Below are 24,097 nucleotides of genomic sequence, written 5' to 3' on the forward strand. Positions count from 1 at the left end.
AATTACAGCCTCAATTCTCCGAGGTATTGATTCATACAACTTGTGAATTGTTTCCAGAGGAATTTTAGCCCATTCTTCAGTTAAAACACCCTCCAGTTCTTTTAGAGACGATGGCGGCAGAAATTGACTTCTTACTTGAATCTCTAATAACGACCCTAAATGCTCAATAATGTTGAGGTCTGGGGATTGTGGTGGCCAGATGAGATGCTCAACTTCATAATAATGTTCCTCGTGCCATTCATTAACAATTCTAGCTGTATGGATTGGGGCATTATCATCTTGAAAGATGGCATTCCCCTCCGGAAACAGTTCTTGAACCATAGGATGAACTTGGTCGCCCAAAATTCCTAAATAGTCTCGGCTGTTAATTCTTTCATGAAGGGAAATCATTGGCCCGGCGGATTTCCAAGAAATAGCACCCCAGATCATCACAGAAACCCCCCTTCCCCACCATGTTTTAGGGTTGGGAGAAGGCAGTCTGGATGAAATGCTTCTTTCGGCTGTCTCCAAACGTACACTCGGCTGGAGGTTGGAAATAAGGTAAACAATGATTCGTCAGAGAAATTCACATTTTTCCACTGCTCGATGGACCAATTCTGTATATGGTAATAATTATTCCTTAGCTGGCCTCCACATGTCTGCCTGGTGTTTGAGCTGCTGGGTCCATCCCTTCTCCACCTGATGAGGAACCATGGACAGCATGGGCTCCCCCTGACCTGTGTGAAGAGGATTCTGCAGCAGGTGCGTCCTACATCCTTGTGTAAATGTTTATTATATATTTATTTCTTTATTTATGTCTTGAGAATGGAAACCTATCTAAATGTATGTCTTGTCTACTACTAAACCCTGGTTCACACCTTCAATTTTGATTGACAAATTTTACCATCTCTGTAAAGTTTAAAGAGAAACCGTGACTAAGAATTGAACTTCATCCCAATCAGTAGCTGATACCCCCTTTTACATGAGAAATCTATTCCTTTTCACAAACGGATCATCAGGGGGCTCTGTATAGCTGATCTTATGGTGAAACCCCCTCCCACAAGAAGCTCTGAGGACCATGGTACTCATGGCAGTTTCCTGTCTTTGAACCTCATTGCATTGTGGGAAATAGCTATTTTCAGCTGTTTCCAACTGCTAAAAAAGCAAGCAGCAGCTACATCACCTGCCAGCAGTAAAAATGTCACCATGTGATAAATGTCAGAATGTAAATCAGGGATTTAAAAGATTTTACAATGGGCAAACACTGACTTAATCATTTATACATAATTATTGTAAAAATGAAGCACTTTTTTATTACATTATTTTCTCTGGAGTTCCTCTTTAAAGGTCAACAGATTTTGAATGCTTTAAACAGATTGTGTAGATAAACTCTTATACTACACTAGGTATTAAGCCCGTCCATTTAAAACGGGCCCTCACCACCACCTTGCCCGGGTTGCAAGCCGTGCTCCCTGCCGCACACACACACCCGTGCTAACCACCGCGCACGCAGGGCCGCGCTCGCCCTGCACCTGTCCTCCTGCTCTCCAACGTCGGCCCGCGTGCCACGCATGCGCAGTAGCGCAAAGGCACGGACACAGGGACAGGAGAGGATGCAGTGACACTTAGTTTATTATAAAGGATGGAGGTGGTTAAATTGGTCAGTGATTGGCCAATCAATATTAAAAAGGCATACCAGTTTTAAGCATCCATACACACATCCAATTTTGATTGGTCAATGATTAGACAATTTTACCACCTCTATGTAGTATGAGGACCAACAGATTTTGAATACTATGAGCAGATTGTATAAGTAAGCTCTTATGCCTCATGGAAATGGTAAAATTGGCCATTAATTGGGCAAACAAATTGGATGTGTGTATACGCCCTTGGGGGCCTTTATGAAATGTGTAATCTAGGAAAGGAGCTTATTCTGTGTAGTTATCACAGTGGGTCTGATTATGTCCAATTTAAAAGCCTGGTACACACTTTCAATTATAATTGGCCAATCACTAACCAATGTTACCACTTGCTAGTAGAATCAGAATCAGATTTATTCACCAAGTGCGACGGAAGTCGTACTCGGAATTATTTGTGGTTCACATGGCATGGCAAGTACAAAGACAGGCAACAGATACACTGGCAGACAAGACAGACATTAACAGTTGTGCAAAAGTACATAGACATTTACCAGCAGCTCAACAATACGAGCAAGCCTGTGAGGTCATTTAGTTCAAAAAGTATCAAAAAACATCAAAAGCTGGCTGCGAGTCCGTATTGTCCCGTGTGGTGTGAGCATCAGTGAGCGACTGAGAGGTTTCTTGACCTCAAGTGAGTACTACCCAAGTTTAGCATCCGGACTGCTTGGGGGAAGAAGGAGTTCCTGGGCCTGGTGGTTTTGGATGGGATAGATCTATATCGGCGACCCGACGGGAGAAGGTAAAAGTGGTAGTAGTAGTAGTAGTAGTAGTAGTGGTAGTAGTGTTTACCTATACAATATGCTGGTAGTATTCAATATCTGTTGATCCTTATACTACATGGATGTGGTAAAATTGGTCAGCGATTGGCCAATCATAATTGAAAGTGTGTACCAGGCTTAAGCCTGGTGCACACCTTTAATTTAATTTGGCCAATCATTGACCAATTTCACTACTTTCATGTAGTATGAGAATCAACAGATATTGAATACTACCAGCATATTGTGTAGGTAAGCAATTATACTATATGGAGGTGGTAAACGGGGAAGTTTCTAGGCTAAATTGCAACCAGGGCAAGGGTGTAAAAATTGTGCCCCCTCCCCCTCACCCCCGTGGACTCGGGAACCCTTACTCTTTAGGGACAGTCACACAGCCACAGGTCACAAGTAGATCTGCTTACTTACTAGTGACCAGCCGCTCATCCAGGAGGAAGCAGGGACCAGGAAAACACACAGGCGAAGAGAGCTCGGAAAGCCGACTCCTCTATGGGCGCAGCGCACTGACAGCCTGCAGTACCGCTACAGGACATCTGATGTCATCCCGCGGTGGTGACGTGATGATGACATGACATCTGACGCAGGCAGCTCAGGAGGAGTCATAGAAGGGGATCACGCTGGTAATCTTGTTTCTTCTTCCATTTGGCTGCACTGCGCGGTTATGTCCTTCTGCCTGCGCCCCCCTTCTTCTACTTGCCGGTCTGCGCCCAGGGCAATCGCCCTGCCCAAGAAATGGCCCTGGTGGTAAAATAGCCATTCATTAGCCAATCAATATTGAAGGTGTGTAAAAAGCTTTAGAAAAGTGAGTACTCTTGTCAGGTTTGCCTGTTTAGAATAATTAGGAATGGTTCATGAATTATTGTAAATATATTCTATCATGTTGGTGGAAGACTGTGATAGATACCTTAAAGTGGATCCGAGATGAACTTTTACTCATTGCATAATTGTGTTCCTTTCCTATTGTTTATAGGGCATTCCTCAAGCCAAATACTTTTGTTTCCCTGTAAACTAAACAAGCCTCGCCCAGAGTTTTTCAGAGAACCTTGGCAGTAGCAAGGGCTCATGGGAGCTCAGTCTGGGCAGGAGGAGGGGGGAGGTATTACTAGCCAGATATTTCAGAGGCAGAGAGGAGGAGGGAGGAGGAGGGGGGATTAGTTTTTTTTTCACAGAAGATGCAGATAAGCTTGCCTGTTTGTAATGCTTACAAACAACATGGCTGCTGTCGTATCACAGGAAGAAATAATCATATTCTATTGAAGATGTTTGCAGATAGATTTGCTGTGTAAACTATCTAAACTTTAGATAAGATATTTAGACAAGTTACTTGTTATAGTTCGTTTTTCATCTCTGATCCGCTTTAATAATAATTTATAAGATTCAAAATGAGTGTTAGTTTTCCATCCTTCTGCTGGAGAGTAATGTGTTTTCAAACCATTTCATTCTGTATGGGAGCACAGAGAGTATTACCACAAAAACATAATGCAATATTGCAAACATGCAATCCTTTGTCTGCTTCAGGTGCTTCAAGGTCTGAGCTTCCTCCACACCAAATGCCGGATCATCCACACAGACATTAAGCCAGAGAACATTCTGGTGTGTGTGAAGGAGGACAACCTGCAGCGTTACATGGAGGAGGCGGCCATCTGGAACCAGAACAGGAGGAGTGACGGTATGAAAGAGTTTCTACAGCACAACATAACCTAACGAAGCAGGGTCTTTCGCCACATGGCGCTCAGCGCCAAAACTAGGCGCCCCATAGCAGCAATGTTATCCTGTGCGGGGCGTGTAAGGGTAATTTGGGGCTTCGGCGGGTGCCAGTACCCAAATTACATCTTCCTCTGAGTTGCAACAACTCAGAGGGTGAATAGTATTAAAGGATACTTGAAGTGACATGTGACATGATGAGATAGGCATGTGTATGTACAGTGCCTAGCACACAAATAACTATGCTGTGTTCCTTTTTTTCTTTCTGTCTGAAAGAGTTAAATATCAGGTACGTAAGTGGCTGACATAGTCCTGACTCAGACAGGAAGTGACTACAGTGTGACCCTCACTGATAATCTTAGGATTCAGCACCATTAAGGGGGTGGGATCTTAGGGTTAGGCACCACCGGGGGGAGTCTTAGGGTTAGGCACCACCAGAAGGATCAGGACAAGGCATCAGTAGAGGGAGGGTTCTGCGTTTAGTTAGTAAGGTTAGGTTTAGTAGTAGTAAAATATCGTTAATATTTTTTGGCTTCTTGTAAGACGTACACATGATTACAACTAAAATATATGGCTTTGGAATACTTAAAATCATTAAGATTCACTCTAGAAACAATTGCTAATTTCAAGCCATATTTCTTTGTAAACTGATATTTTAGTCCTCCTTACCGAAAAATAATGATTTCGGCTATATCCTGCGCCCTTTTTTCACAGCGCCTCTATTTCATGCATGCATATGGACTGATTTTCTTTTATCACTTTAGGTGTTGATGCAAACTTCCTAACTCACTTGTTCGAGACGGGCAATGTGGATATGCTAGGTGTGAAAATTGCAGATTTAGGAAGTGCGTGCTGGACGGTGAGTATCCCCATATTTACTGTATGTCATTTTAAAATGTTAATGTGGACCTTGCACAGGACAGAAGGAAAACCAGAGAAATGCACCCTGTATGTATTTAGAGAGTTTTTGGCCTGTTTAATTCCCCTTCATTTGTATCTAATCAATTTGATTCCTCCCCTGGGTCACATGACTGCCTAGGGCAGATAAGCCAATTTGAAAGCACAGGCTGTAAACAATATGTCTACTTCCAGCAATCAGGAAGTAGAAACTGTGCAGATCTATTTTAGGATTTGTATCAGCTGTAACAAAGAAATGTTTTTTGTTTAAAGGTTATTATGCTGTTAAGTATCTTTTTATGGTGGCCATACATGGTACATCCAATTTTTTCATCCAATCTTACCATTTCTATGTAATATAAGGGAACTGCCTAAATTATCCTTTCAGTATATTCACTTAATTTACCCTTATACTACATAGAAATAGTAAGATTGGATGAAAAAATTGTACCATGTATCAGTGTTGCCAACTCATCCCTTTAATTACTGACACATATGAATTATACAAGTTTCGTGGCTAGGTAGATGCAGGTAAGGCACTGATTATGTGTAAGTAGCCCCAGAACCTGTATAACTTAGATGTGTCAGTAATTAAAGGGATGAGTTGGCAACACTGCCATGTATGACCAGGGCTGTGGAGTCGGTCCAAAAATCCACCGACTCCGACTCCGACTCCTCTAATTTGCATATTACAATTTTGTTGATTAACAGTATGTAACATGAAATTCGTCTCTTACCTGCCAACGCTTAGGAATTTTACAAGACAACTGAAGTGAGAAGGATATGTAGACTACTATATTTATTCCCTTTAGACTAAAACTAGTCCTTGGTAAGAGTACTTGTAAAAGGTACAAACCGGAACAAAGAACATCTATCAGGCCCTAGGCAATGTAAGTGTGGGTACATGTAAGAATGATGTGCAGGTACTCTGCAGGGGAATAAGGAGATTCTTCCTCTATTACACATTCTTCATGCACAATCTGAACAAGGTTTATGGGTGACAGACAACACCTCTGTGTTCAATGTGCACAGCATTCTCAGTGGATTCCCTGCAGCTCTGTGGGGAGTGTATGTAGAGTATATGTTACTGTGTAACAAAGTAAACCTGAGACAGATGAAATTAAAGTTTGATACAGTCCTGGGGCTTCCTCCAGCCGCCTTCAGGATAATCAGTCCCTCGTTGTCCTCCTCCACCACCTGGATCTTCTGCTATGAGTCCAGGTACTTGAGCCAGTCGGGCGTAGTGCGCATGCACACACTCCGCCGCCATGAGCATACTACACCTGTGCAGCACTATTGCGCAGGTGCAGAATGTTCCTGGCTGTGGGAGCGGCATGCGGCCGGACAGCGCTGACTGGCTGAATTACCAGGACTCATAGCAGAAGATCCGGGTGGTGGAGGACAGCGAGGGACTGATTAGCCTGAAGGGGGCTGGAGGAAGCCCCAGGTATGTATAAAACTTTACTTTTCATCCGTCTCAGGTACCCTTTAATTTGTAGTCACCAAACCAAATTTTAACAACATATCAAATTATTTGATTTCATCAGCAAAGAGAGTGCATACATTTGCATAAATCAGCATCAATGCAGAATTATTTCCATCTCATTGACCATCTCTATTAGTGACACAGCTACACATCAGGCTTTATTCTTACAGCATAGATGTTATTTAGTATATATAAGAGATTCCTGTGTACACATCATATATACAGTCACAATCAGATCTGTATATCTGACCTTAAAAATACGGGGACTGCTTTATTGAAGCAGCACAAGTAACTAATTTTGATTGGTTTATTTCATTTTTGTGGACTAAGCACAGCTATTACTGTATATATACATTATTTTTAATGACTATTATCTGAGAAATAGAAAATTTTATCATATTTTCTATTTTAATTACAGTTACAAATTCATTAGGAGTCGGAGTCGGTGCATTTTTTCCCGACTCCGACTCCAGGCACCCAAAATTGCCCGACTCCACGACTCCGACTCCACGACTCCGACTCCACAGCCCTGTGTATGACCACCTTTAGAGCAGAGAGGAGGTCTTGAGTTCAGGTCTAAAGCACCTAAGCTACAGCCCTGATTATTATTGTTATAAAGCTATACCAGTTAGTGCTCTTTTCTATTGATCAGTCGGCATCGTAAACTCTCTGCAAGGCAAACTTGCTTATCTCTATTCATGCCACATGAATTGCAACAGGATTATCGCATGTGCGAAAGCATCTCACTGCAGAAATGCGTTTGCTATTACCAATGGCGAGGGGGTGAGGACTAGGGGGGGGGGGGGGGACTGGGGGGAAATTAAATTGGTAGATTGCAAAAAAAAAAAAACGCATAGCACTGCATTTGTTTTTCTTACGCTCCCTTGGAACCTTAACTGAGAGGGATATGGATGTTTCCTATTAAACAATACCAGTTCTTGGCAGTTCTGCTGATCTCTTTGGCTGCAGTAGTGGCGAAATCACACACCTGAAATATGCATGCAGCTAATCCATTCTGACTTCAGTCAGAGCACCTGATCTGCATGCTTGTTCAGGGGCTGTGACTAAAAGTATTAGAGACACAGGTTCAGCAGAAGAGTCAGGCAACTGGTGTTATTTTGAAAGGAAAACTCCATATCCTTCTCAGTTTAGATTCCCTTCAACCCAAACGCACGAAAAGTTTAGCATTTGCGTGAAAATTGAATCGCACCAGAGGGAAAAAAAAGTTGAGTCGGCGGCACTAGACAATTATTATAAGCGCACATAAAATGTCTTCATACCTAAAATGGATCTCCGTTACTGGAGGAGTTTTTGAAAAAGTGCATCAAAGTTTTTTTATACTTTTTTTCTTTTTTCAGTACAAACCTTTTTCGGAAGAGATTCAGACACAGCAGTACCGGGCACCGGAGGTCCTGCTGGGCTCGGGGTACAGCACCCCTGCGGACATATGGAGCGCTGCATGCATGGTACGTGCCCTCAGTGCCTGTCATTCACCAACAGGGTGACGAGGCTGTGCTGCGTCACTTATGGAAGATGGAATATTCAGCCTTGAAGAGACGATGTGTGTTGGCGTGGTGGAAATGAGAGGCAGCGGAGGCACAACTTTGTGCTCCATTGAGCAATGCAGCTAGAGGCGGTGGTGTTCCCATACATGTTCCCTTAGGAAATACAGTGGTGTGAAAAACTATTTGCCCCCTTCCTGATTTCTTATTCTTTTGCAAGTTTGTCACACTTAAATGTTTCTGCTCATCAAAAACCGTTAACTATTAGTCAAAAATAACATAATTGAACACAAAATGCAGTTTTAAATGATGGTTTTTATTATTTAGTGAGAAAAATAACTCAAAACCTACATGGCCCTGTGTGAAAAAGAAATTGCCCCCTGAAGCTAATAACTGGTTGGGCCACCCTTAGCAGCAATAACTGCAATCAAGCGTTTGCGATAACTTGCAACGAGTCTTTTACAGCGCTCTGGAGGAATTTTGGCCCACTCATCTTTGCAGAATTGTTGTAATTCAGCTTGATTTGAGTGTTTTCTAGCATGAACCGCCTTTTTAAGGTCATGCCACAACATCTCAATAGGATTCAGGTCAGGACTTTGACTAGGCCACTCCAAAGTCTTCATTTTATTTTTCTTCAGCCATTCAGAGGTGGATTTGCTGGTGTGTTTTGGGTCATTGTCCTGCTGCAGCACCCAAGATCGCTTCAGCTTGAGTTGACGAACTGATGGCCGGACATTCTCCTTCAGGATTTTTGGGTAGACAGTAGAATTCATGGTTCCATCTATCACAGCAAGCCTTCCAAGTCCTGAAGCAGCAAAACAACCCCAGACCATCACACTACCACCACCATATTTTAGTGTTGGTATGATGTTCTTTTGCTGAAATGCTGTGTTACTTCTATGCCAGATGTAACGGGACACGCACCTTCCAAAAAGTTCAACTTTTGTCTCGTCGGTCCACAAGGTATTTTCCCAAAAGTCTTGCCAATCATTGAGATGTTTTTTTAGCAAAATTGAGACGAGCCTTAATGTTCTTTTTGCTTAAAAGTGGTTTGCGCCTTGGATATCTGCCATGCAGACCGTTTTTTGCCCAGTCTCTTTCTTATGTTGGAGTCGTGAACAATGACCTTAATTGAGGCAAGTGAGGCCTGCAGTTCTTTAGATGATGTCCTGGGGTCTTTTGTGGCCTCTCGGATGAGTTTTCTCTGCGCTCTTGGGGTAATTTTGGTCGGCCAGCCACTCCTGGGAAGGTTCATCACTGTTCCATGTTTTTGCCATTTGTGGATAATGGCTCTCACTGTGGTTCGCTGGAGTCCCAAAGCTTTAGAAATGGCTTTATAACCTTTGCCAGACTGATAGATCTCAATTACAGCACTTTGTTCTCATTTGTTCCTGAATTTCTTTGGATCTTGGCATGATGTCTAGCTTTTGAGGTGCTTTTGGTCTACTTCTCTGTGTCAGATACCTCCTATTTAAGTGATTTCTTGATTGAAACAGGTGTGGCAGTAATCTGGCCTGCGGGTGACTACAGAAATTGAACTCAGGTGTGATAAACCACAGTTAAGTTATTTTTTAACAAGGGGGGCAATCACTTTTTCACACAGGGCCATGTAGATTTAGAGGTTTTTTTCTCACTAAATAATAAAAACCATCATTTAAAACTGCATTTTGTGTTCAATTATGTTATCTTTGACTAATAGTTAACGGTTTTTGATGAGCAGAAACATTTAAGTGTGACAAACATGCAAAAGAATAAGAAATCAGGAAGGGGGCAAATAGTTTTTCACAGCACTGTATACCGTATACAGTATATGTTTGATCTGCAAATAGTAAACACAAGACAATCTGATAATCTGCACCATCACTGTTATCAATTAAAATCTAAATGGAAAAGGAGTGCTCCATAGTGTATGACTTTAAAAAATAAGGAGAAGCCCGACACTCGGCCGAGTGTCGCCCGGGCTGCGGCCGGTCAGCCATTCCGGAGCGGGGACTAGGAGAGGAGCCAGGACGCCGTCGTGGGACCTCCCGACCAGCACTGGGCTGGAGAAAGCCCCGGGTGAGTACAATTTTCTTTTTTTAGATGAGCTCGGAGTCCCTTTAAGGTGGATTTGCTATTAACCATTAGCGGGTTTTTAAATGTGTATTTTTTTACCTTTGAAACTTTTAAATCGATTTCTCAAAAACTATAAGGTCGATTTGAAAAAAAAAATTTCCTCTTGTAGCCACTGGGGGCCCCTACAAGCTCTGGGGCTTTGGGGCAATTGCCCCCTTTACCTCTATGGTAGCGCCGGCCCTGCTTTGAGGAGAGAAAGATCTCTCTCCGATCAGACCCAATCAGTGAGAGATCTGTCTCTGGGTCGATCTGCCCATACATCATCAGATGAATGGGCACCTTAAATCTATTCCAGTAACTCTTTTTTCCTATTAGTTCTCATGCTGTGTTAAAGAAAACTAGAGGCGGAATTTTTAAATCTTAATAGAACCCATCGGTATGTCCTGTACACAGTGACATGCCTCTGTGTCCTTCTATCGCCACTGCTGGTCCCACCCCCGAGCTCTGCTGTCCCCCCTGAAAATATCGTCAGGCTAGTGACAATCTGCTTGTCGCTAGCCTTCTGTATTCCTGGTGCTTGTCAATCAGGCTCCTCCGCATTGCCGCCTCTATTACAGGCTCCCCCCGCCGTTCCCCGCCTCTGCTAGCTTCCTCCAATTGGAAGCCAAGCTGCGACCCAGGAAGTACTTCAGGGTTTTTTTTAGGGTGGACAGCAGAGGTGTGTGTATGTGGGGGGGAGCGGAAACTGAAGGACACAGAGACAAGTGATAGTGCAGAGAACATGTCTCTGTGTCCTATTAAGATTGAAAAATTCCGCCTCAGAGTCTCTTTAAAGAGACTCAGAGACGAGTTAAAGTACAGCTCTGATACTTACACGGGGCTTCCTCCCGCCCCATAAACACGTCTAAGTCCCACGCCATCCTCCCGCGGTCTGCCGTTCAGCCGTGGTGAGCTCCGTTACCACGCTCAGTCGATGCCAGTCAGGGTCTACTGCGTATATACAGACCTAACGCGCATGTGCAGTAGACCCGAACTGACATCACTGAGGCTGGTAACAGAGCTCACCGCGGCTGAACGGCAGACCACGGGAGGACGTGTTTATGAGGCGGGAGGAAGCCCCGGGTAAGTATTAGAGTTGTACTTTAACTCGTCTCTGAGTCTCTTTAAAGGAAACATCCAATCCAGTAGTTCTGTGCCTGTGCAATACGATGCTGATGACGTCGGCCAGACCACGTGACCCGTGCCGTGGAGCGCAGAAGAAGCCGACTAGGAAGCCAACCTTGCCAGATCGGCTTCTGCAGCACGGGACAACGGGAGGCACCGGAGCTGCGGCGAGGGCAAAGGACGGCTGCCAGGGGCTGGAGGAAGCCCCAGGTAAGTGGATTTTTTTATGGAGCTTGGACCTTCCCTTTAAGCTTTTAGAGCAGAGATGAAATTTTGACTTTAGTAACAAGTACCCGGTATGCTAAATACCCACACAGATGATGAATTACTGTCACTTAGAATGATCATTGGTGTTATTTAGGAGAATGATCGCTGTACACACTTGCTGCTCAGCTACAGCAGCCTGTTCTGCTCTATGGAAAAGGAAAGGGGGTGACAAATTAGTGGTGAAGAAAAATGGTGATCTTTTATGTTAATATTTTAGTGAGGTAGCATGATGAATTGCTAAATCATTCTTGGCACTTATATGTCTGAATATTTGCATGCATGTTATAGTGCAGTGATGGCTAACCTTGGCACTCCAGCTGTGGTTGAATTACAAGTCCCATGAGGCATTGCAATACTCTAAAAGCTCTAAGCATAACTCGGGGAGGCAGAGGCATTATGGGATTTGTAGTTTAGTCACAGCTGGACTGCCAAGGTTAGCCATCGCTGTAGTGCATGTATAAATTGCATAGTGTATATTAATAATATATTGTATGTATAAATGTGTATTGCTAGATAACTAACTACTGGTTCTCGTCCTGCCACAGGCTTATGAGATGGCCACATCCTTCTACCTCTTTGAACCACAAGCAGGACAGACATTCACAAGAAATGACGGTATGGCTGTAATAACATGGGGTAAAGGGATTGCATTCTATTTTATGTTTTAAAACTAAATTATATTTCGGAATTCTTTCATCTGAGATGTTACAAATAACATTGGAGACCATTCTGGATGGTGACTTTATACAATACAAATAACTATTTGTAACTAGTTCCGCCTGCTGGATTGACTGGCAGGTTTTGAAAGTAGCAAAGCATCTTGTTTTGCTGTAGGCAGTGCCGGATTTCTGGAACGGTCACAACGGTCCGGGCCTTGGGCGGCTGCAGCTCAAGGGGGCACCTGAACATGAAAGATTGGTTGCTACATATGAAAGAGGAGGTTTATAATGGGGAGCAACACATGAAAAATGGAAACTGATGCCCAAGGGAGCTGTTCATGAATGAGAGGGGCTGCTGCACATGGATGATAAACATGGAAGAGAGGGCTGCACATGGAATGGGAGGGGCTGCTGTACATGGATGATACACATGGAAGAGGGGCGGCACATGGAATGGGAGGGGGCTGCTGTACATGGATGATACACATGGAAGAGGGGGCGGCACATGGAATGGGAGGGGGCTGCAGTACATGGATGATACACATGGAAGAGGGGGCGGCACATGGAATGGGAGGGGGCTGCTGTACATGGATAATACACATGGAAGAGGGGGCGGCACATGGAATGGGAGGGGGCTGCAGTACATGGATGATACACATGGAAGAGGGGGCGGCACATGGAATGGGAGGGGGCTGCAGTACATGGATGATACACATGGAAGAGGGGGCGGCACATGGAATGGGAGGGGGCTGCTGTACATGGATGATACACATGGAAGAGGGGGCGGCACATGGAATGGGAGGGGGCTGCAGTACATGGATGATACACATGGAAGAGGGGGCGGCACATGGAATGGGAGGGGGCTGCTGTACATGGATGATACACATGGAAGAGGGGGCTGCAGATGGAATGGGAGGGGGCTGCTGTACATGGATTATACACATGGAAGAGGGGGCGGCACATGGAATGGGAGGGGCGCTGCAGCACAAGAAAGGGGAGCAACAACCTACTTGGACTAGGGGCACAAAAAGTATAAATCTGGCCTTGGCTCTAGTAGCCAAGTCTAACTCCACATAAGTCAAGTCTCCCTAGGAATACTCTTATGTCTGGTACAATGCAATTTCCTGTCAGATAGCTGCGTCAAATCGATTTCCGACAGTTCCAATCTGATTTCCCATCATTTTTCTGATTGATTTTGTATAGAAGTGATTGGAAAATCGATCAGAAAAACGGTCGGATATCAGATCGAATCTGTCGCAAATAATCAATTCGACCCATCTATCTAATGGGAAATTGCATGGTGTGTATGAAATCCTAGCAACTCAGAGGGAGAAGTAATTTGGGTTCCCGCAATCGCTGGAACGCCGAATTACGACTGCGCACTATAGCGGCACCCAATTCAGGCCCTACGCAGTGCGGGACGTGCACCAAGAAGCACTGCCAAACCAGCCTAAAGGGTATCTGAAGCGAAAATAAAAAAGAAAATTTGAGTACTATTTTTTTTTTTTAGCTTTAGATTTCCTTTAAAGAGGAACTCCAGTGAAAATAATGTAATAAAAAAAGTGCTTCATTTTTACAATAATTATGTATAAATAATTTAGTCAGTGTTTGCCCATTGTAAAAAAATTTAAATCCCTGATTAACATTCTGACATTTATCACATGGTGACATTTTTACTGCTGGCAGGTGATGTCAGTGGAAGTAGCTGCTGCTTGCTTTTCTGGCAGTTGAAAACAACTGTAAACAGCTATTTTCCACAATGCAACAAGGTTCACAGACAGGAAACTGCCAGGACCATGGTCCTCAGAGTTTCTTGTGAGAGGGGTTTCACCACAAATTCAGCCATACAGACCCCCTGATTATCCGTTTGAGAGAAGGAAAAGATTTCTCAGTAAAAGGGGGTATCAGCTACTGATTGGGATAAAGTTCAAGTATTGGTCATGGTTTCTCTTTAAATAAAATCACCTCCACCTCTCCTCTCTTGTTTAGATCATATTGCCTGTATGATTGAGCTGCTCGGCCGTATTCCACCAAAGATTGCTCTCTCTGGAAGAAATTCTTCAACATTCTTTGACAAGCAAGGTACGTGCATGGCCAAATGTCATCTAATCAGATAACATTCCCCACCCATTAGGAATGGCCACCTTCATACTGTATGTCTTATTTTAGTTCAGTTTGACTTTCAAGGCGTTATCAACCAAATAATGCTCTACTCACCCAGGCCTTACTCCAGCCCTTTGTAGTCGACACGTACCACTCTGCATTATTTGGTTGATAACGATAAAATTAGTGACTTACCTAAGTGCCAGAGGCTTCCCAGATCCTCCTGCCGCACACAGACACTGCTGGTCCCTCTAAACATGTTCGACAAGAGCTTGTGGAATACAGATCAGTGAATAATGGCGCACAGCGGCCAATGCATAAAAATGGCGCTGCATTAAAAAGATACGCTTATTGCTATTTATCGTTAGTACTGCATAATAATGGCACACAGGGAAAAAAGAAGAAAAACGGCACACTGTAACGTTATTTATCAATAGCGCCGTTCAGATGCCAAACAGCAGACGTTATTGTGCACAGTAACGTTATGTATCAATAGCGCCCTACATAAGCCAAACTGCAGAAGTTATTTAACTGCAAAACGGTGAATGGATTTAATGTAACACTGTCAAGGTTAGGGTTAGGCACCACCAGGGGGGTGCTTAGGGTTAGGCACCACCAGGGGGGTGCTTAGGGTTAGGCACCACCAGGGGGGTGCTTACTGCTTAGGGTTAGGCACCTCCAGGGGGGGGAGGGGTAGGCACCTCCAGGGGGGGGGGGGTGCTTAGGGTTAGGCACCTCCAGGGGGGGTGGTTAGGGTTAGGCACCACCAGGGGGGGTGGTTAGGGTTAGGCACCACCAGGGGGGGTGGTTAGGGTTAGGCACCACCAGGGGGGTGGTTAGGGTTAGGCACCACCAGGGGGGTGGTTAGGGTTAGGCACCACCAGAGGGGTGGTTAGGGTTAGGCACCACCGGTGGGGTGGTTAGGGTTAGGCACCACCGGTGGGGTGGTTAGGGTTAGGCACCACCGGTGGGGTGGTTAGGGTTAGGCACCACCAGGGGGGTCTTAGGGTTAGGGATAGGTACAGAGAGGGTTCTGTGTGTTAACGCTAAATAACGATAAGGCTTTAATGTTAAATAGCGATAAGCGACAAACGGATTAGCGGCAACACCGTGCGCCATTCGCAGGCGCCAATTTCAGATGGATCCTGTGGAATATGCTCCCTGTGGCAGAGCTCCGGACATGTATGAGGGTGCGTCGGTACTGGGAATGTGTGAGTGTGATCTGCACATGCCCAGTAGATTGAAGCCGCTCGTGCATAGCTGTTTTTCCTCAGTACACTAGCAGCTTCATTCTACTGCGCATGCACCAACCGTACTCGCTCATGTGCAGTACGATCGTACATCTGCTAATTAAGATTACACAACATTTTGTGTAAATTTTCATAATTAGGGCCATACGGAATTACGATTTGGACATTCAGCTGATTTTGTGTAATCCAATCTTACATTTTTGCGTAATTTTCGCATAATTTGGGTCGACTTTAGTGGTTAATAGCAAAGCCCTCCATACATGCTATCATCACCAAAATTGCTACATATGTTAGAGGAACTCCACTGAAAATAATGTAATAAAAAAGTGCTTCATTTTTACAATAATTATGTATACATGATTTGCCCTTTGTAAAATCTTTCCTCTCCCTGATTTACATTCTGACATTTATCACAGGGTGACATTTTTACTGCTGGCAGGTGATGTCATTGGAAGGAGATGCTGCTTGCTTTTTTGGAAATTGGACCCAGCTGTAAACAGCTGTTATTTCCCAGAATGCAATGAAGTTCACAGACAGGAAACTTTCAGGACCATGGTCCTGACATCACACTGTGGGAGGGGTTTCACCACAATATCAGCCATACAGAGCTCCCTGATGATTCGTTTGTGAAAAGGAAAAGATTTCTCAGTAAAAGGGGGTATCCGCTACTGATTGGGATGAAGTTCAATTCTTGGTCATGTAAAAAGTTTTTCAAAAAGACCTCGTCGTTTTTAATCTCAGAAAAAATACAGTTTAAAAAATTTTCCTTAGCAGTTTTAAAATCAATTTTCTCAAAAACTACAAGGACTTTTGGGGGAAAAAATGTTTTTTGCCTTGTTCCCACTATTCCCTTTAACATGCATAGTGATGGTAGCATCACAAAAACAGCACAAAATTATGCAAAAATTACACAATTATAATTCCTTATTGCATTTTGTTTTTCCTTATTATGATTTTACCTGAAATTTTGCATTATGATTTTACATGGTGATTGCGATTTACGATGTAAAATCACATTTATGCAAAATTTGTGCTCATCACTACTCATACACTGCCGGGACCGCTGCCAGAAGATAGTCCCGGGCAGCAGCAGGGGGTGTGAGAAGAATCTTGAAGGCCTGTGGCCATCCAGACGCTTCCCACTAGGGTTGCTCTTAAGTGAAATTACGAGTAGCACTTACTGGCCATGAGAGGGGGGGGTTAACTTACCCACGCCACCTCCTATAGCCAATGTGCTCCACTCGAGTTACACGGCAAGGGTTGAAGGAGGAAGCACGGGAGCGATGTGAGATTGAGTGGAGAGCATCGGCTCTAGGTGGCAAGTGGCGACATGGGTAAGTTAGCCCCACCCCCTCCGTGGCCAGTAAGTGCTACTCGTAATTTTGTTTAAAGGCAACCCTACTTCCCTCTAGTTCAGTAATTATCTTTCCTTACAGTTTTCCTGTAAACTTGAAATCATACAGCAGAATTACACTGTGTACAGTAAAGGTAGCCATACATCTAGAGATGATGGGCAGATCGACCAAGAGACAAATTTCTCTCTGTGATCAAATCTGATTAGAGGGAGATCTGTGGACTGCCCATACACCGCAGGCTGATTCCTGACCAATTTCAGCATGAAATCTTTATGATGCCACATATGCTGCTTTTGCTGTCCCCCATAATGTTAAATGTGCACTATACTCAGGGCCGGATTTACAATAAGGCACTGTAGGCACGTGCCTACAGGCGCTGGATGATGAAAAGGCGTCTTACTCCCCTCCCCTAGTGCCTTCCCCCCCCCCCCCCCTTCCCTGTCCAGAGTCGCAAGCAGAGTCCCCAGCTCTCAGCATTCTACTGAGTTTTCCCTTCAGTTGGCACCACTAGCTACTTAATGCTAAGGATACCTCTGGCTACCTAATACTAAGGGGCAGCTGTTGCTACCTATGGAGAGGTGACAGCAGGGTCAGCCAAGCACACTTGTGGTGTGGTTCAGTGGGGATTTGTAGGTGAATGGAGGATGAAGTCTAGGGTGCCAGGACATCGGTGCCTATAGGCTTCTGTGATATAAATCCGGGCCTGACTATACTTTACCTGTCTGCGCCCACCGCTGGCTTTGGGTCGGTAGACCATACACGTTACTCCAGCAAACACGTGGGGAGCATGTATGGGGATTTCAGCAGACCCCCGCACCAGCAGCTGACGCGGACAGGTAAAGTACAGTGCACCAGGAAGGGCAGATTTAACATTATGGTGGACAGTTCCAAGGGGTTCCTCGCTCGTCCTGATACCTCCCTGATACCTCCCGCTGCTACTGCCACACATCCGATTGACCACGACGGCCCAACATTTTGCAGCATGTCAATCGGATTGATCACATCGTCGATCGGGCATGGATCGGGCACCGATCTTCAACTGATTCGATAATAATTATTAAATCGGATGATGGATCGGCCGCCAAGTCACTAGATGTATGTATGTACCGTACTATTAATCTTTTTGTGTGCTGTAATTTTCCCCCTGGACAGGCAATCTCCTCCGGATCCCGCTGCTGTACCCCTGCGGTCTGTATGACACCCTGGTGAGCCGCCACAAGTGGCAGAAGAACGAGGCGCTCCTATTCGCCAGCTTCCTGCTGCCCATGCTGGATTACTCTCCCGAGAAGCGGGCCACAGCAGAGAAATGCCTGCAGCACCCCTGGTTACACTACTGAGGCGATCCAACCACATTCTTTTATGTTTCTATTTTTGTACTTTGTATAGCTCATCCAGAGATTAAACATCCTTTAAAAGTGCTTCTTTACTGTGGTCAATTATTTAAAAGAACGCAACAGAACTTTGTCTACAGATCGTCATTGAGATGCAAGTAATTCTGTGCTGATGCAAGTTTTACTTATATATGTGGAGCTTGGAAATTACTGCTGTATTTGATTGATCCATTTCCAATCATCAGTTTGGAATTAACAGCATCCTTTCGAATATCCCCAATTCCGGCCAGGGGTGAATTAAGATGCAATGGGGCCCTAAGGTGGTAACTTTGGCTCACTCTTTTGGTATTCTGAGGTGGGAGGTGGTTAAGAGAAGGCGACGTGTGAGCCCCTTGATACCTATTAGGTACCAGGCACTTGCCTAGGTTGCCTTGTTGTTGATCCTGCTCTGATTTTCTGCCTTTCTAAAAATGAAGGCATTGGACCCGATATGCTAAGAATTTCCCAGGTTGGAATTAATTGGAGGCTTCAGGGTTTGTTCACATCTAAAATCAAAATCGCAAACGCCAGTGTTTTGTGAGTGATTTCTTCCCCCTCCCGGCGCTTACCTGCGCGCTGTGATTTTGTATAAAACGCTTTTCAAGCGCTTTTGCAGAGCGATTTGTTTTTTAGTCAGGAAGTGAACTATTTGACCTGGAATAGAATACATACAATGTAGTTATTAATTCTTAAAATTTTAATTTACTTATTCTAAGAAGCGCAAATGCAGTCGCCGCACAAAGCGATTATGTGTGCGTTTTGCGGTTTTCCTATACCTTCCATTGTAGCAAAATCGCCCTAAAAATGGTGCAGGCAATGCTTTGCTGAGCGAAAAGCTGACAAAACGCTCAGATATGAACTATCCCATAAGGATTCATTGCACTAGCCATTTATAGAGCGTTTTTTTTTAAATCGCTTGCGCTCAAAAAAACGCAAACCGCCCTAGGTGTGAAAGAGCCCTTAAAGAGAATCTGTAAGGAGGGTTACTTACCTCGGGAGGGGAAAGAGGCCTTCCCCTGTGCAACACCAATCCAGTGCTACGGCCCCACGAATATCCACCAACAAGCGTGTCAGAGGATGCTCGTAATCGCTATAGCGGCTGCAGCACACGGCAATATTTACCTTGGGAATCCAGCGCAGGGGCAGCACCATCTTCCCCCTCGGGCTCCGGAAATAGCTCAGCCTGATCGGGTCCACTCATCGCAAAGGTAAATACTTCCGTCTGCTGTTATCCGGGGACCTCAGCGCTGGATCGGTGTTGCACAGGGGGACGGGGGAAGCCTCATTGGGATCCAGAGGCCTCCCCCTATTGAGGTACTGTAAGTACCACCCAGGGGCTCTTTTTTTTCTTACAGGTTCTCTTTAAATCCCCATACACGCACTTAACAGCGGTCTTTTATGCAGCACAATTATGAAACAACCTTTGTTGTGAAACAAAGTTGTTTGCTATTGTTCAAACAACTGATAAGACTGATCAGATGTCGATGCAACAGTTGGATTGACTTCTTATCAGTCTTAATAGTTTGAACAATAGCAAACAACTTTTTTTTGGTTGTTTCACAACAAAAGTTGTGATAATTGTGCTGTATAAAAGACCGCTGTTCAGCGTGTGTATGGGGCTCGAAGTCTAACTATACAAGACAAATCCTAATGCCTGGTACACACGAGAGTTTCTAGCAAATGTACTGTAAGATCGATTACTTCCAACATGTCCAATCTGACTTCCGATCGATTTTCCCTGGAAGTGAACTGAAAATGGATTGAAAAATGGATTGGAAATCAGATCGGGCATGTTGGAAATAATCGATCTGGCAGAAAATCTCATCGTGTATACCAGGCATAAGAGCAATCAGGATGGTAAGTGAATATAAACGATCTATAGAAACAGCATCTGAAGTGCAAATGCCTAGACCACAACCTCTGTATACAGCTGGGTGGGTTGCGTGTCCAAACAAGGAGCGCAGAGTACAACAGTGCACAGTTTCAGTCAGACTAATGAAAGAGGCCGGGGTCACACTGGCAATTAAGTGGCAAAGGTATCAGTGAAAACAGATCTAATTACCGTTCGATCTGATCCATTTTCACTCCATGGCCATTTAGCTGCTTCCTTTCTGTTTCCCGATATCTCCCCCCCCCCCCAGACCCCCATCACCACCAGTGGATTTTGCCTGTTAGAACAGTCCGTTTCGTTACTAATGTGATGAGACGTTCCATTTTCTTATGCAGTGCTTCAGCTTCCGTTTCCCCTCCTCTGGGCACATCGGTCTGGTAAAATTGCTGCAGCAGGAAACTTGCGTTCCGTTCAGAGGATCGTGCAGAACAGATCCGTTCTAACCGACCAATATGATCCATAGGTTAACACTGGATCCATTTGCATCAGTTAGGATCCATTCCGTTAGGATCCGTGAACGTACCGTTTTTTTTTTCCACCAGTGTGAACCCGGCCTGAGTGGCAAAGCAATGGCAGGAAGGGGAGACCAGTGGTGGTAACAAGACCCTATAATATAAACATCCCCCTACTACTGAAGCCATCATACCCCCCAAAACACACACACACACCCTTTGGCTGCATTTTCACACGCACGCGCACACACACGCGTACACACACAAGCACACACATGCGCACACACACGCGTACACACACACTATACACGCACGTACACACACACACACGTACACACACGCGTACACACACACACACACACACACTTATACACACACACACACAAACAAACACCCCCTAATGCTCTGCTCTGCAGAAGTTGCATAAAAAACTTCCCCTACAAGGAAGAGAACCTGTCCCATGCTTATGCCAAATAAAGACTGATCTTTTTATACAGATCAGTATTTGAGCCATCCAGTGTGGACCGGGCCTTACATCCAGAGGACCAGCCTGACAGCCATGTAATTTGCATTGTTTAAAAGGAAATAAATATGGCAGCCTCCATATCCCTCTCACTTCAGGTGTCCTCTAAGCCTCAACTGATTGGTGCACAGGTGCAGAGAAGAACTGCTATACCGAGGATGTTTCAATATGAAAAGTTCAGTTCAAATTATAATTCACACTATTAAGCATAATTGTTTTGATTTATTCTGGATTTAGTTAGGACTTTGCCTCTGTCAAATAGTCAAAAAAATACCATCCCAATATTATTAATATTTTTATTCTGTATATGTGGCACTGACATATTCTGTATATGTGGCACTGACATATTCTGTATATGTGGCACTGACATATGTGCTTTTTACAGAGTAAATAACAGTAGTTATGTCACTGATCATCCTCAGAGGAGTAGAGATGGCCCGAACTGTTTGCATGTGAACTTATTCGCGCGAACATCTGTGGTTCGCGTTCACGATCGAACACGAACTTTATGCGAGTTCGACCCGCCCCTATACTACATCATTGGGCAAAACTTAGAACCTCTACATCACAGTCAGCAGACACATGGAAGCCAATCAGGCTACACTCCCTCCTTGAGGCCCCTCCTTTATAAAAGGCAGCAGCATCGGTTCTTACTCTGTGTGCTGCGTTGTTAGTGAGCGAAGGGAGAGAGTTGCTGCAGAGATTAGGCAAAGCTTAGTTTGGCTGATAGGCTTGTTAGCTTGCTCCTTGCTGATACTTATTGCTAAAGAGCACCCCAAAACAGCTCTTTTGAGAGCTAATGTTCTTGTGATGTTTTGTTTTTTTTCTGTGGCCCACTGACACTTGCATATACAGCCCAGTCAGTCGCAGCTGGCCCTTGCTAATTGCTATACTGTGCCAGGCCCAGCACATTCAGTGCCTACCTTTTCACCCCACCTGTATATGACAGCTGCACATTTGTAATACCAGTCCGTGCATACCTGTTCGTGTTCACTGCACCTGCGTGACAGCATGCAGTTTTATATACCAGTCACTGCATACCTGTTCAGTGTACCTGTGTGTGTGACAGCTGCACATTTGTAATACCAGTCCCTGCATACCTGTTCATATTCACTGCACCTGTGTGACAGCACGCAGTTTTATATACCAGTCACTGCATAGCTGTTCAGTGTACCTGTGTGTGTGACAGCTGTACATTTATAATACCTGTCCGTGCATACCTGTTCACTGCACCTGTGTGTGTTACAGCTGCACATTGTATTGATACCAGTCCGCGCATACCTGTTCACTGTACTGGTGTGTGACAGCTGCACATTGTATTGATACCAGTCACTGCATACCTTGCACTGCACCTGTGTGACAGCATGCTGTTTTATTTACCAGTCACTGCATACCTGTTCAGTGTACCTGTGTGTGTGACAGCTGCACATTTGTAATACCAGTCCGTGCATACCTGTTCACTGCACATGTGTGTGTGACAGTTGCACATTGTATTGATACCAGTCACTGCATACCTTTCACTGCACCTGTGTGACAGCACACAGTTTTATATACCAGTTCGTGCATACCTGTTCACTGTTCCTGTGTGTGTGACAGCTGCACATTTGTAATACCAGTCCGTGCATACCTGTTCACTGCACCTGTGTGTGTGACAGTTGCACATTGTATTGATACCAGGCACTGCATACCTGTTCACTGCACCTGCGTGACAGCACACAGTTTTATATTCCAGTCACTGCATAACTGTTCAGTGTACCTGTGTGTGTGACAGCTGAACATTTGTAATACCAGTCCGTGTATACCTGTTCACTGCACCTGTGTGTGACAGTTGCACATTGTAATGATACCAGTCTGTGCATACCTTTTCACTGCACCTGTGTGACTGCACATTGTTATACCAGCAGTCAGTGTATACCTTTCACTGCACCTGTGTGACTGCACATTGTATTAGTCAAGTCAGTGCATACTTTTCACTTCATCCCCCCAATATGGACAAAACAGGCAGAGGCAGATCCAGAGGCAAGCCACCCGGCAGGTCTGTTTGAGGTCGTGCTGTCATGATTTTTTGTGGCCCTGGACCAAAGTACAGTGTTCAGAAGGCACGTGCCATCAACCCCCAAGATTGTTACGATGTAGTTGACTATTTAACACAGAACACCTCATCTTCCTCAGCTTCCGCACGGTAACCGTGACATATCTTCCTCCTTCTGCTCTGATTCTGGCACCCCACTTAACACTCAGTCGGCCGCCACCACCAAAGTGCCATCATCCCTGGGCTCAGCGGTGTGGAAATTTTTTTTCTGTGTCTGCCTCAGATGAGAGCAATGCCATTTGTTCTCTCTGCCACTGAAAATTGAGCCATGGAAAGACCAAGACCCACGTAGGGACAGGTTACTTACGAAGGCACATGATGACAAAGCACAAACTGCAATGGGATGACCACCTGAGGAAAAGCAGCACACAAAAGCAAAGCCAAACACCGCAGTGGAAGATACCAGGCCGCAATTATTTCTCAAAAAAGGCGATACCCAAACTGTACCGTGATGTTGAAAGGCAAGTGGTGTCATCTCTAGCACATAGCATTGGGTCAAGGGTCCATCTGACCACAGATGCCTGGTCTGCAAAGCACGGTCAGGCCTGCCCGAAAACTAAGTCAGTCCCCACACACAGCATCTCTGCCTGCCTGCCCCAAGACTAAGCCGGTCCCCAGTCCCCACATAGCATCTCTGCCTGCAGACCGCTTGACTGCCTTCTCCGCCACCACCAACAGGGTCAAGGACTCCAGGCGCATTTCTGAATTTTTAAGGCCGCAGCTAGCAGCAGCTGCTAACAAAACAAATAATATTTTTTTCTGGTGCGTGTACATGCCTGCCTAATTTTTCTGGCTGCACTGCGGCTGCAACAACAAATCAAAAGGCATGTACATGTGTCAATTCCCCTTCGTGATCGTTACCTTGCCGCGGTGAA

General features: G+C 44.8%; 1 protein-coding gene across 1 annotated transcript; it reads left to right on the forward strand.

The window, feature by feature from the left end:
- Window positions 1–623: 623 nt before the first annotated feature.
- LOC137543681 (SRSF protein kinase 3-like) lies at window positions 624–18,312 on the forward strand (the record flags this gene model as incomplete). Its single annotated transcript, XM_068264803.1, has 7 exons — window positions 624–741; window positions 3,971–4,121; window positions 4,921–5,015; window positions 7,898–8,005; window positions 12,073–12,142; window positions 14,176–14,268; window positions 18,047–18,312. Coding segments are annotated over 7 exons (820 nt in total), but the record flags the coding sequence as incomplete, so codon positions are not given.
- Between the last annotated feature and the right edge of the window lie 5,785 nt (window positions 18,313–24,097).

Source organism: Hyperolius riggenbachi, unplaced genomic scaffold (assembly GCF_040937935.1).
Source record: "Hyperolius riggenbachi isolate aHypRig1 unplaced genomic scaffold, aHypRig1.pri scaffold_164, whole genome shotgun sequence".
NCBI lineage: Eukaryota > Metazoa > Chordata > Amphibia > Anura > Hyperoliidae > Hyperolius > Hyperolius riggenbachi.